General features: G+C 38.8%; 1 protein-coding gene across 1 annotated transcript in view; it reads left to right on the top strand.

The window, feature by feature from the left end:
* Positions 1-12,204, top strand: part of LOC121951689 (kidney mitochondrial carrier protein 1) — a 13,119-nt gene extending 915 nt beyond the window's left edge. The window contains exons 3-9 of the mRNA XM_042498123.2: positions 511-605; positions 858-943; positions 2,867-2,962; positions 3,087-3,211; positions 5,719-5,842; positions 6,552-6,632; positions 8,046-12,204. Coding sequence (XP_042354057.1) covers positions 511-605; positions 858-943; positions 2,867-2,962; positions 3,087-3,211; positions 5,719-5,842; positions 6,552-6,632; positions 8,046-8,087 — 649 coding nt within the window. The 3' untranslated portion in view covers positions 8,088-12,204. The remainder of the gene's footprint in view (positions 1-510; positions 606-857; positions 944-2,866; positions 2,963-3,086; positions 3,212-5,718; positions 5,843-6,551; positions 6,633-8,045) is intronic.
* Positions 12,205-12,745: the final 541 nt, after the last annotated feature.

The following is a 12,745-nucleotide window of genomic DNA, read 5'->3' on the forward strand; positions in this document are numbered from 1 at the left end:
TGTACACATAGTGATTTCAGTTCAAGGCAGAAATAATTTATCGATCCTTGGGGGGGAGTTGTGGTTTGTTGCAGTCGCTCTGATGCCGTCATAGAGAATAATCACAAGTAGAAATAAGTACAAGTACAAGTACAAGTATATAAAAATATAAATAGTTGTAAATGTTACAAAGATTTTTACATTTTTTATGAGTTAAATGTTTTCACGGATTTTTACTTTGCATACTTTGTCTTTTTGCAGCCATGTTTTACATTTGCAAAGTAGTTTCTTGAGTTGTACAAATCTGTATTTGTTGAAGGGGTTTATATTTACAGATTACACAATAACTCAGATAATACCAAGACAAATATTTCTCCGTACTGACCTTTCCCAGAAGACCTGGGAGGTCTGGAGGGTTTGTAGTTTAGCAAAAGGTTAAAAATGTATTTACCAACAATTGTATTTTGAAATCTGTAAAGCCCACTGAGATATCGTACCACTGAGTAATAAAAATAAACTTGACTTGTGCAGAATCGCTCCTGCTATGCTGCGCCAGGCCTCCTATGGGACCATAAAAATTGGCACATACCAGAGCTTTAAGCGACTGCTGGTTGACAGGCCGGAGGGTAAGTCCCAGTTTCTCTTTGCACGCATACACACGCTAATGCACACATTTTGGCAGGCGCATTCCTCTTAAAGGTCGCGGGAGGAGCAGCAGATGTGTTTATGACCTACTTAAATATGTCTCCTCATTGTTTCAAACTGAGAGCTGCTCATAACTGTGCTTCTGTAAAACACTGTAAAGACAAACTGCAGCTGACGCGTGGTGTCAAATGCTGCTTGTTCACAGTTACAGTCTCCCTCCCACTCTTTTTCAGATGAGACTATGCTGACTAATGTGCTGTGCGGTATTCTCTCTGGAGTCATCTCGTCCTCCATCGCCAACCCCACTGATGTGCTGAAGGTAGCTATTTTATGGAGACAGATCTTTCTCAGTATAATTGGTGCAAATAGATCAACAATAGGTGTGGTTTTGTTTAATCTGTAAATATAAAACCCCTTCTACAAATGCCAAAAAAAAAAACAAAACTGATTTGCAAAAAACAAACAAAAAAAAACAGAGCTGCAGACTCCATAGTAGATCGACAATAGGTGTGGTTTTGTTTAATCTGTAAATATAAAACCTTTTCTACAAATGCAAAAACAAAATTTAAAAAAAATTGAAAACTGATTTGCAAAAAAAAAACAGCTGCAAACTCCACAAATAAAAAGAATATCTGTGAATACATTTAATTAATTTCCAAATAAATCATAAACATTTGGGAATATATTTCTAATATTTACAGCTTTCACACAAATTTTTGTGAATCCAATTTTTATTTTTGAATCTCAATTTTATGCTTGTGGATTCAGATTTTACACACATTATTATTTTTTTGTTTATGCATTGGCAGATCTGTTTCATATTCACAAATTATTTTTTTGAGTTCAATTTTTTTGTATTGGAATGAGTTTTTAAATTTGTCTTTGCACATGTTTTTAACTTTAAAATAGTCATTTGAATGTACAGATCTCTTTTTGTATTTGTGGAAGCAGACGAATATTCGATCTTTTCATGCTATGTTTTGCAAACATGAGGACTGGACTTGTTTTTGTCTCTAAAGCTGTCGAGCAGGTCTGACAATTTCTTTGAATGGCAGTCTGAAAAACAGCAGGCGTCTGTCATTTTTGTACAGCTGCTGTCAGTACTCTTGCAGCCTTGAGCAGCGCTGTTCTTCAGTAATAGTTTTGGAAAACTGAAACAATAACGTTAACTGTCTGCGGCCGCCCCGTGGCGTGGGCGTGGTCTGTTTGGTAGCATGCCGAATGGAGTGAAGGTCATCTTCGTGCTATCAAGACCCCTCTTGTGAAGATTATTTATAGACTGAAGCCTCTAAGGATTAACATAGTGTTCTGTAAACGATATGAGCGCATGAATATGGTGAATGTGTGCACACGCTCAGCTGTACTCACCATGTTTTGCCCGGCTTCTTCTCGCCATGCGCCATTGGTGTCAGGATGTTGTGTCCACAGTGTGTTTGTTTTCAGTTAACACTTTGAAACCTTCATCAACTCACTGTTTTTGTTCTGCATTCAGATACTTTTCACAAGTTTTTAAACCTTTAAAGTTTTAGCAAAGTTGGTTTGAATTGTTTGGAAAACATTGTGGGGAAAAAAGGCAACGAGCAACTTGCCGAGAAATGTTCCAGAAATTGAAAGAAATTTGTCAATTTAGGGAAAAATGTCTGGAAAACTATTATTTTTACCTTCTAAGCTCTGTTTTTTCAGGCCTGTTTTCTTATTTAAAAAAAAAAATCTTTTTTTGTGCTAACTTTCAGGTAGTTTTCTTATACTTTTTAACCTTTTTTTTTTTGCAAATTTTAGGGTAATTTCTTCTTAAACTGATCATTGCCTTTATACTGTGTTCATTTATTTATAATTATTTTAATGAAGCCAATTTTCTCAGGGTTTCAAAGGTTTAACAGACTAATGCAAGCTGCTGCAGGTTTGGAAGATTGTGTTTTTATCACCGTGTGTTGTAGCTGCGTCCGCCAACTCGTCGTGGAGCCAGAAAACAAGACAAACTGAAGCTGGTCTGCAAACAGCAGCCGTTAAAAGTGATAACAAGTCAAGCAGGGGCCGGAGAATTCCTGGAAGTGAGGACTGAGAAAATACTTTAGGGCATCTCGCTTGCCAAAAATCCCTGCAAACTTTTTTAGCTTTTGCATTCCTATGGTAGCGAGTTTAATACTCCTCCGTATTTGTCTTGGTGGACCTGCAGCATTCCACACTAGTTGTGTGTGCTTTCATTGTCTGAAGTTCAACTTTCCTCCGTCTGTTCTTCCAGATCCGCATGCAGGCTCAGGGAAATGTGATCCAGGGCAGCATGATGGGCAACTTCATCAACATCTACCAGCAGGAGGGAACAAGAGGACTGTGGAAGGTACAGACAGCCTGAGAAACGCTTCATTTGCATTGCTAATAAATGACCTCACAGGTTACAGGCAGCACAGACTCTGTGGTTTAAGAGTCAGATGTTCAGTTTTTCTACATTATCTCCGCTTCAGGGTGTCTCTCTAACGGCTCAGCGGGCGGCCATCGTGGTTGGAGTCGAGCTACCGGTCTATGACATCACCAAGAAGCATCTGATCCTGTCGGGTCACATGGGGGACAACGTGTACACACACTTTGTGTAAGTTTGAAGAGTCACGTTGAGAGCCTCCTCCTCTTATCACTGGGAGGAAACTGCTCGCAAGACACATTTCAGTATCTGAAAGGAGAACTTCACTCCCTCAATTGACCATTTCAATAACACATGGGTTACTTATGTTTCATTTTATTTTTAAGGACAACACACATTAATTAACATCTCTGTAAATGTGCCAGTGTTAGCCATTTGGCTGATTTTCAGCTGTAGTCTTTTGGCAAGATGTTTTGAAAGGCATTAGACATAAAAACCAGCCGGACACCAAAAAGACAGCAACAACAGCAACAAACAGGGACTCCCAAAACAGAACACCAGCCATGCAAAGCAGCAAGAAACAGCAGAACAACAGTACGAAACAATAGCACAACAACAACAAATAGCATTTTAGCACAAAATAACCATGCACGCAGCATAAATCAACAACATAATGTCTTTTTAGCACAAATATAAATGCATGAAGCAACAACACACACTAATGCAAACATGCAGACATGCTGAGCAGCAATATCAACTGGAAACAGCAACAGACAGAAGCAGAGATAAAATACAAGAGTCATAATGCAGACCCTTGATAAAATGTTAAAATATGCAGTTATGCGTTAACAAAATTTTCGTATGCACTAAAACACAGACAGGCCATGCAACCCAAAGTTAGGCAGATTGTCAACAAGACATTTCATACATACCCATGCAAAGCAGGCCGCGTGGCAACATTCAAAAGACATAAGGCAGGTTAGCAGCAGGTTAACCAAATATACTAACAGTGAAAACAGACGGCTGCTTCTCTGTCACGCTTCCTCAGTGAAAGAAGAATCCAAAACTGAAGTCATACTGCATTTAACAACAGCAAAACTCCCACAACTCATGCAGTGTAATACAAGTCCCATATATCAAGCTGAATGCTCAGGAAACTGAACTAAAAGTGAAATTTGTTGATGCTCGCATCCATGCCAAACTCCATTGACAAAAATAGTAATTTTACTTTGCTGAGCACATGAGCTACTAGTCTACAGCTGCCTCAATCAGTTACTTTGTTTGTTTTATTATTCGACTTTGGTGTTTTAAAGGGTTAGTTTTTATTAACCAAAGTCACACAGTAACACAAACTAACTAACTGATCAAGGCAGCAGTCGACCAGCAGCTTCTGTGTTCAGAGAGGTAAAATTACTGTTTTTGTCAGTGGAGTCTGGCATGAAGAGAGCATAGTTAAATTTCACTTTTAGTTCAGTTCCTCCTCAGAAAGTGTGTTTGGGAAGTACTGAGCATATGACTGGATAAATGAATCATGGATTATACTGCACGCGTTTGTAAGAAGATGATTTGACATTGCTTTTCCGTTGTTCAAAGCAGAGCCCTATGACTTTAATTTATCGAGAATTTTCTCCGTCTTTGGATTCTTTGTTCACTGTGGAGACATGCAAGAAAAAGCATGACACAGGGTGAGTAATTGATATACAAATTATCATTTTGGGGGGGTGAAGTATTCCTTAAAGGTGGCACAAAGAGGTGAAATGCCCTGTTTAACATATGTATGTGCTGACCGCTGTCACCGGATTGCCCACTCAGCTGAGAGTTTTCAAGTCTGTGTACTCGCAATTAAGAAACTAGTCATTGTTTGTGTTTGTTGTTTCATTTGTCTCAGTGCTCAGCCGTACAGCACTAAAGTCTTTTAACCCTTAGACTGTGAATTGAAGCTTTTCTTAATAGTGTTGTTCCTCTATCGGTATCAGAAATGCCTCCAATACTGCCTAAATAGCTGGATGAAGTTTTGGCAAGTACACAAGTCTTTGAACCGATACGAAGTAATTTCTTAACCCTTTGAAACCTGAGCAAATTGGCTTAATTTCTTTCAAAAACATGGCAAAAAGGCAATGAGGAAGGCAAGAAGAAATGACCCAGAAATTAGCAAGAAAATAGTAAACGAGTTCTGTGACCTAATTTTGAATATTTTATCATGATAATTATGAGTATAGTTTTTCCTCTAGCTTTGTTTTCTCTATACATTTTCCTATATTTTAAAAAATACTAATTTTCTAAATTTACCAATTTCTACATACCTTATACCTTTTTTAAAGAGAAATCACACTCAATTGCTTCGAGTTCAAAGATTTAACTAGTTGTGAAAGATATCTGAACAAGGCATGTCACTCCAGGTTTCAAAGGGTTAATTAACTTAAATAATGAGGTCGGCGATGTGGAATACACAATTTTAGAATATCTCTGGAACGATGTGGTGTAAAAACTTTAGTACTCGGTTTCAGCTGATACACAAGTTCAGGTATCAGGAAGGAAAAAGTGAAATCGTAACATCTCTGTTTCTAAATGCTCAGTTTCTGTTCTGAGTCATGCAGGAAAAAACTTTTTTTTTTTTTCCACAGCAGTGCGACAGCAGCACAAACACCGCAGCAATGAATGTTCAGCACCAAAGATTTAATTTCAGGTGACAAAAACGGACAGTTCATTATTTGAACCTGTGTCTTGTTGTCCCTCAGGTCCAGCTTTGCGTGCGGTCTGGCGGGGGCTCTGGCCTCCAACCCCGTGGACGTAGTCCGGACACGAATGATGAATCAGAGAGGAGGAGCTCTGTACCAGGGAACACTGGACTGCATACTGCAGGTCAGTCGCCTCACACTGCTTCCTGCTCAGACAAAATCAAGATCTGTTTACTCGATATGTGCAGTGCTGTTGTATAACGTCCTCTGTGGCTCCGGAGGGAGCTTTAAAGTCGAAGAAAACAACTCCTGAAAAAAATCTGAGCCAGGCAGGGTGGGACTAACAAAAATATTACTGGATGCATTCTGGGAAATGTAGGATCCACTCAGTTCCTTTACATGATGTTGGAAAAATCGAATTATTGTGTTAGTGCGAAGAAAACTTGACTTTTAAAATACATGTAAACCCTGTTCAAAGAGATCAAAATCGCACTAACACGTCCAGATAATTTAATTGGAAGTTGAGCTATGGTGTACCACTCTGAAACTGTAGAGGCTTCAAAGAGCAAAAATAACAATTCTTGCACAACGTTGCCTTAGCCACAGGCATCTTTATGACCTTCATCAGTGAATGACCATGCAAACGTTTTGACATTTAAAGCAGCCCGCAGCATCAGAGTGATTCGGTTTTTAGACTGTAGTCTGATGCCGTGAGGAAGTGCCTCTGTGTGCATCCTGAATGAATATTTCATATAATGTAATACTGTTTAATATCTAGATCAGACCTTAATGTCACTGATTTCCCAGTTAGAAATGCCCAGAGAGGACTTTAGAGCAATCATCAGAGGATAATAAGCTAAAATGGGTTTTTAGCGTGTTTGTTTTCTCCTCAGACGTGGCGCTCCGAGGGCTTCATGGCCCTCTACAAGGGTTTCTTTCCCAACTGGCTGCGCCTGGGACCCTGGAACATCATCGTATCCTTTAACCACCTCATTAGTGCACCGCTCTGTTTACACACAGCATATCCTCTGTGATGCAACATCTTTTGAGCTGGAGAAATCAGCAGGGGAAAGTTGTAAATTCTGTTACGCATTCAGTGACGTGTGGCATTACAAGCCCAGTGGAGGGAAGCTTAGCATAATGCTAGCTAATTCTCTTATGTAACTTTGTATAACTACTGCCTCAGTAGCCCACTGGCCCTGGTTAGAGAGCACCTACAGGGGCCCTCGATGAGGGGTGGGAGGACAGAGAGGAGAGTGAACTCTATGAACAGGGTTAATACGGTCATGGAATACCTGGAAAAGTCATGGAATTTGCTAATGGCAATTTCTAACCCTTGAAAAGGTTTTTAAGACTAAAAATACAGTGAAAATTTTAGAAAATTTATGGAAATGTGTTTCACAGACCTGTATTATAACACATGATGTGTCTAAGGACCATCAGAAATGTGAAAATCCAATGGTAATTTCTGTTTTTGGCCATGATAAGTGATGTGATTTTTGGTGAAACACGAAAAAATTGGCAGAATTTTTAAGAAAAAGAAATGGCCAAAAGTTTTGCATGTTTTTTTTTTTATCACCAAAAAGTTTTAAGGAAAAAGAAATGGCCAAAAGTTTTGTATGTTTAAAAAAAATCACCAAGATTTTTTTAAATGGCCCAAATTTTTACATGTTTTCTTTAAAAATCACTAAAAATATTTAAAGAAAAAATTTGCCAGTTTTTTTTTCTTTGTTAAAAATTGCCCATTGCCAAACTTTTTTATTTCTTTAATCACCCAAAATTTTGAAAGAAGTCATGCCTGCCCTTGGGTTTGGAAGGCATGCTTCCTTACAACTTTCCAGCAAAATAAATGGAAAACACAGCCATTGAAAGTTGTATGCCCCGCCCCAAAATCAAAAAATGGGCTGTCTCTCTGGTGTTCAAAAATTATTTGACATTTCCACCTCCCCTCTCATAAATAACAACCACTCCCTCAGTTATAGAAATTTCAATTCTCTACCTGTTCTGAATCCATCATTTTTTAAAACAATATATGTTTTTAAAAGCTATTATAAGTACCGATGACTGTTTCAGAGAATTTAAAGTTTTGAAAGTTTGCCAAGAAGTCATGCACATTTATTTGTAAAAATGTGTATGAGCCCTGTATGAAAGTCTTTCTGCAAAGGGTTAATAGTTACAGTTGTCAGCTCGTCATCGTGCACCGACCAGCCCTGATGTAATGAGATTATTGACTTGTTTCAGCTGAGCAGTCTGAGGTAACAAGGAAACGGTAACAAGGGAGGCTTTGAGCTGAAGTGCAGAAAGAGCCAAAATTCCTCAGCGAGTCTCCCACGCTCAACAAGAATGTCCACTTTCCGGCCGATAATGTTCCTTCACTCTGTATCCAGTTCTTCCTCACATACGAACAGCTGAAGAAGATCAACGTGTGAGCGAGAGAACGAGACGGTGAAGAAGAGACGAGAATGTGCTCACGCTCCGAGACGAGCTGAGAGGACCAAAAATGGCTGGATGTTGATGGATCCTTGATGGAGCCACTGAGAGGGCGAAGGGGGTTGATGTAGACCCATGTACGAGGGGCGGCGTGAGAATGTGCCGGATTCCTGTTTGGGCTGCATGTCTCCAAAAGCCTGTGGCAAGTTGGAAGACACTCATATCTGATGTTTTTGCTCATCTACATGCTGTGTTCAGCTTACGCCTATCATATACTGGGAAACTGAAAATGCTTTTAAATCTGTCATCTAAAGATAATGTGAATATTTCATCACAGACTGTACGATTTTGCAGAGACTGGGATCTTGCTGGATCACCATTTGCAAGACTATAATTAGATTCCTTTAGAGATTATTTCCAATCCTGCTTCTGGTGGAGAAAAGAACACCAAACTCCCTTTAAGAAATATGACGTTTAAACAATTCCTTACGTGTATGCGAAAACACATAACTCTAGAAAAACGAGATAAAAGGCGCCAGATGTCGACAGTATTCTCCTGAATTCGGCTTGGTTTGACACAGACTTTACATTTTGGATTTTCTCGCCTTAACTTGCCACCAGCCTCCATTGGTTAGCTGCGCTCTTCTAGTGGGAAAAATTAAGATTTCTCACTAAAATAAGTGCTGGTTGGTGGATCAGATAAACGTCAAATTAAACACAGTCCCATCCCAGATAGCAAAACTATTGGTTGTTGACGATATTCACGCCAAGACAAAAATGGTATGCTCATATCAAACATGTTTAATTTTGTCGAACGTCATGAGAGGAAAAAGACCGACTTAAGACAGCTCAGACTGAGTTTTATGACCACCTTACATCAAACGATAGGGATCACGGGAGCACGCACCGACTGAGGTTAAACTCATGATTTTATTTCGACACTGGACATTTGTCTGCAAAAGTGAAATTACTAAAAAGTGGTTTGATGTAAGGCCGGCATAAACCACCCATATTAAGGTCAAGTGTGTAGGACAAAGGGGGATATATTGGCAGAAATGGAATGTAATAGTATTTTTTCTTTTGAGTTTAATCACCTGAAAATGAGAATCTTTGTGTTTTCGTAACCTTAGAATCAGCCGTTTATATCGACACAGGGAGCAGGTCCTCGTCTACCAATCTGCGTGTTTCACGACTAGGTCTCTACAGTCTTTATTATTATTATTATTATTATGCTTTATTCAGTGTTTTAATCACTGGATTAATTTGTTTTGGAGAGAAACAGACCTCTGTGAATAATTTGGCTTCGGTAAAAACCTCCTCAGTGTCTGGATCTTACATTATCAGAGGGAAACGGTGAGCACACAGTAGCATGTGGTCGACTCGCTGCCCGTTTTTAACATGCCAAACAGCCTCGGAGAAACACTGATTTATAACATGAAACTGCTTTATTCAGTGTTTTCACTGGCTAAAATCACAGGGTCTGTTTATTCTGAAGAGGAAAAGGTCTGCAGATAATTCGGCTTCCGGTTAAAACCTCCTGAACGTGTCGATCTTAAGTTATCAGCGACAAAAGGCGGGCAAACATCAGCGGGTGCAGGACTAGTGAACTATCTGCAATAAGCCAAAGAGCATTGGAAAAACGCTGATTTGTAGTGTGAAAGTGCTTTATTCAGTGTTTTTACCAGCTTTAATCACCTGGTTAATTGGTTTTGGAGAGGAAGAGACCTCTGAGTATAATTCTGCTCCCAGTAAGAATAACAACTTCTGAAGTTATTCTAACCGTGAAAAGTTTCAGCTATTTAAACTCTTTAATCCGCACCACTAGATGCCCCTAAATCCCCCTAAATCTTACATACTATTTCTTTAAACTCCACGCCACCTTATTTATTGTCTTGTAAATGTTAAACACTCCAAGACTCTTGTTTACAAAGAATAACTTCAGCCAGAAACGGCGTTAAAATGGCTATAATGTGGTCTCCAAATTGAGTGCCTTAGTTTGTGATGCAGGCTGTCGGTGCCTGAAGGACCGAGAATGTCGGACAGCAGCTGACAATCGCAGTGATCATTCCCTTTTGAAAAGAAAAACGATTGTGTGCATGAAAACTTGGACTAGGATGTGTTTTTTTGTTGTTTTTTTCTATATTGCTAAATTGAGCATTGGTTTTTGAGGAAAGGTGAAATTATTTATAATTGTGAGAGTCTCCCAAGAGTATTTACAGTGTAAAGAGCCAAAAATACATCCCGGTGGACTGTAATGAATAACGGTCGTGTAAACGAGCGCTCAGCCAGGACACAGATCACATGCCCAAATGTGGCGAGACTGGTGGTCCCTCATGCCAGCGAGTGCAGACATAAATATAACCTGTGGCAGCTGGGGGTGACTCCCTGCGTTCTTGTGATCATATACTTGCTGTGAAAACCTATACACACGTTATGTAAGCTTACATACGACGTCCCACAACGCTTTCGGGTTTAGACCACTGACTCGGATATCCAAAGTGCATCATTTGACAGTGTTTATCGCTCGAAACCACTAAAAGTACTGCACATGCTCCACAGTTAACTCTGGGTATTTTTTCATATTTGCACGATGAATCTGTGAGCTTTCGTTGTGAAGAATGCTTCTGGCTGTTGTGTGTCAGTGTGCGCGCTTGTGTGCGCGCGTGTGTGTGTGTGAGAGCTGCCATCGCTGCCAAAGTATAACTTCTGATGTTGGTGTAAAGTAGTGATGCTCAACTTGCAGCCCGTGGGCCGAATTTGGCCCTCAATAGGGTGCTGGTGGCCTTTTTCTTAAGCCTCTTTTTCTCTGCACAAAACCCCCCCAAAAAAACCCTGCAGACACCCTTTAACATCTGGCTTTTTGATTTAAAAACTGGAGTGACATCACTTTTCTTGTGCTGCTTTCAGATGTCTTTCACAAGTATTTAAACCTTTGAACTCTTAGCAGATTGGTGCGATTTCTTTCGAAAAACATGGGAAAAAAAATAATAAGAAAACTTAATAAAAAATGTTGTTTGAATTGCAAGAAATAAGTAGAGTTTGAAAATTATTTTTAAAAAGTTAGGGAAAAAAGAAAAAATTCAAAGCAAAATTCTTTAAAATGATCATTATTACATATTTGAATTTATGTTACAGAATTATAGTTTTTCAAGATATTTTTCCAGGTCATTTTCTTGTTGTTTTTCTGGTTTGTTTGTTTGTTTATTTTTCATTCATCTGTTATTGTGTTTTTTTTATTACAAAATTTCAGGTAATCTTGTACTTTTTACTAATATCTTGGAAATTTTTGGTTCATCTTACATTGCTCAAAAAAAGCAAGGGAAAACTATATTAATAATCATGGTGATTACATAATTATAATTCTGTTACCAAATTCATATCCTTTTTTAAGCACTTTTTTTTCAAAGGGATTTCTTTGTGGGTGGTTTTAAACATTCTTTTTTAAAATTTTATTTTATTTTTTATTATTATTTATTATTATTGTTATTACTATTTATTGATTTCAGGTCATTTTTTGTACGTTTTACCAATTTCTTTTTATTTTTTGGGTTTTTTTTTCTTTTGTTGATCATGGCCCATACTATTGATTGAAATTGCAACAGTTCGGGGTTCAAAGGTTTAAAATGCTCGTGGAAGCAGCACAAGAAAAGTGATGTAGCTCCAGCTCTCAAACTAATATGCTAAATTTGGTGAAAAAGAGGTATAATTCACATTGAAAATATATTCTCAATGGTAATATTTTTGGACTTGTTATGTAAATAGTGTGCCAGAGTGCATTAAAAAGTTGAGTTTTTGTTCATGAAAAACAAATTAAGGTCTTTAAGGTCCCCTTAAAATAAGTCCGAGCTAAGCCCTGAATGTCCTCAAATCTTGGAAACACCCCTGCATGCACCTGAGATCTGTGACTGGATTTGTCTCTTTGCAAAAGAGTCAGAACAGAAAATAGGTTTAAAAAAACAAATTTATTTTAATATACTGATAAACATTAACAATTTTTTCTTTATTAATTGGCCCCGTCTCCTGTCATTTTGCAAAAGCGGCCCCCGGGTAAAGCAAGTTGAGTGTCTGTGGTGTAAAGGCTGCCTGTATATTTGCAATAAAAGAGAAAAACCTCCACTTGTCAGTGTTTTGTTTTGGCCACAGTGTGGCGCTGTGGAGCCACACACCACAGCTCGACCCAGTTCAAACCAATATCTGTTTGTGAGTCTCCCTAAATTCCCAGTTCCTCAACTATGAGGCCACAAATCTAGCACAGTCGTGTTGTTTCTGAGGGATTGCCCAGTTTCTCTCAAACACACGTGTTCACGCAGCGTCCCACAAACAATGACTTATGAATTATTCAGGGGGAATCTAAGATGTAATTCTTTTATTTTGGTGGGTAAATTCCCAGTTTTCCGTCATCAGAGCTGTTTTGAGGAGATGATGGGAGCTCAGGGGAGTGCAGTGGGAAATGTTGCAGTGAACCCGCAGTATGTGTGTGTGTGTGTGTATGTGTGTGTGTGTGTGCGCGCCTTGTTCTTTTATTTAGGGAGCTTCACCGTGGGACTTATTACTTGTGTGAGAACTGTTATTGTTGCTTCATCTCAGCCACCATGAGCTGTGCTGCCACATTACTGCTGGCAGAGATGGTCACAAATACATCAAAAATGTCTTGTTA

This window comes from Plectropomus leopardus, chromosome 12 (genome assembly GCF_026936395.1).
Source record: "Plectropomus leopardus strain MGB_pleo_1.0 chromosome 12, ASM2693639v1, whole genome shotgun sequence".
Classification (NCBI taxonomy): Eukaryota; Metazoa; Chordata; class Actinopteri; order Perciformes; family Serranidae; genus Plectropomus; species Plectropomus leopardus.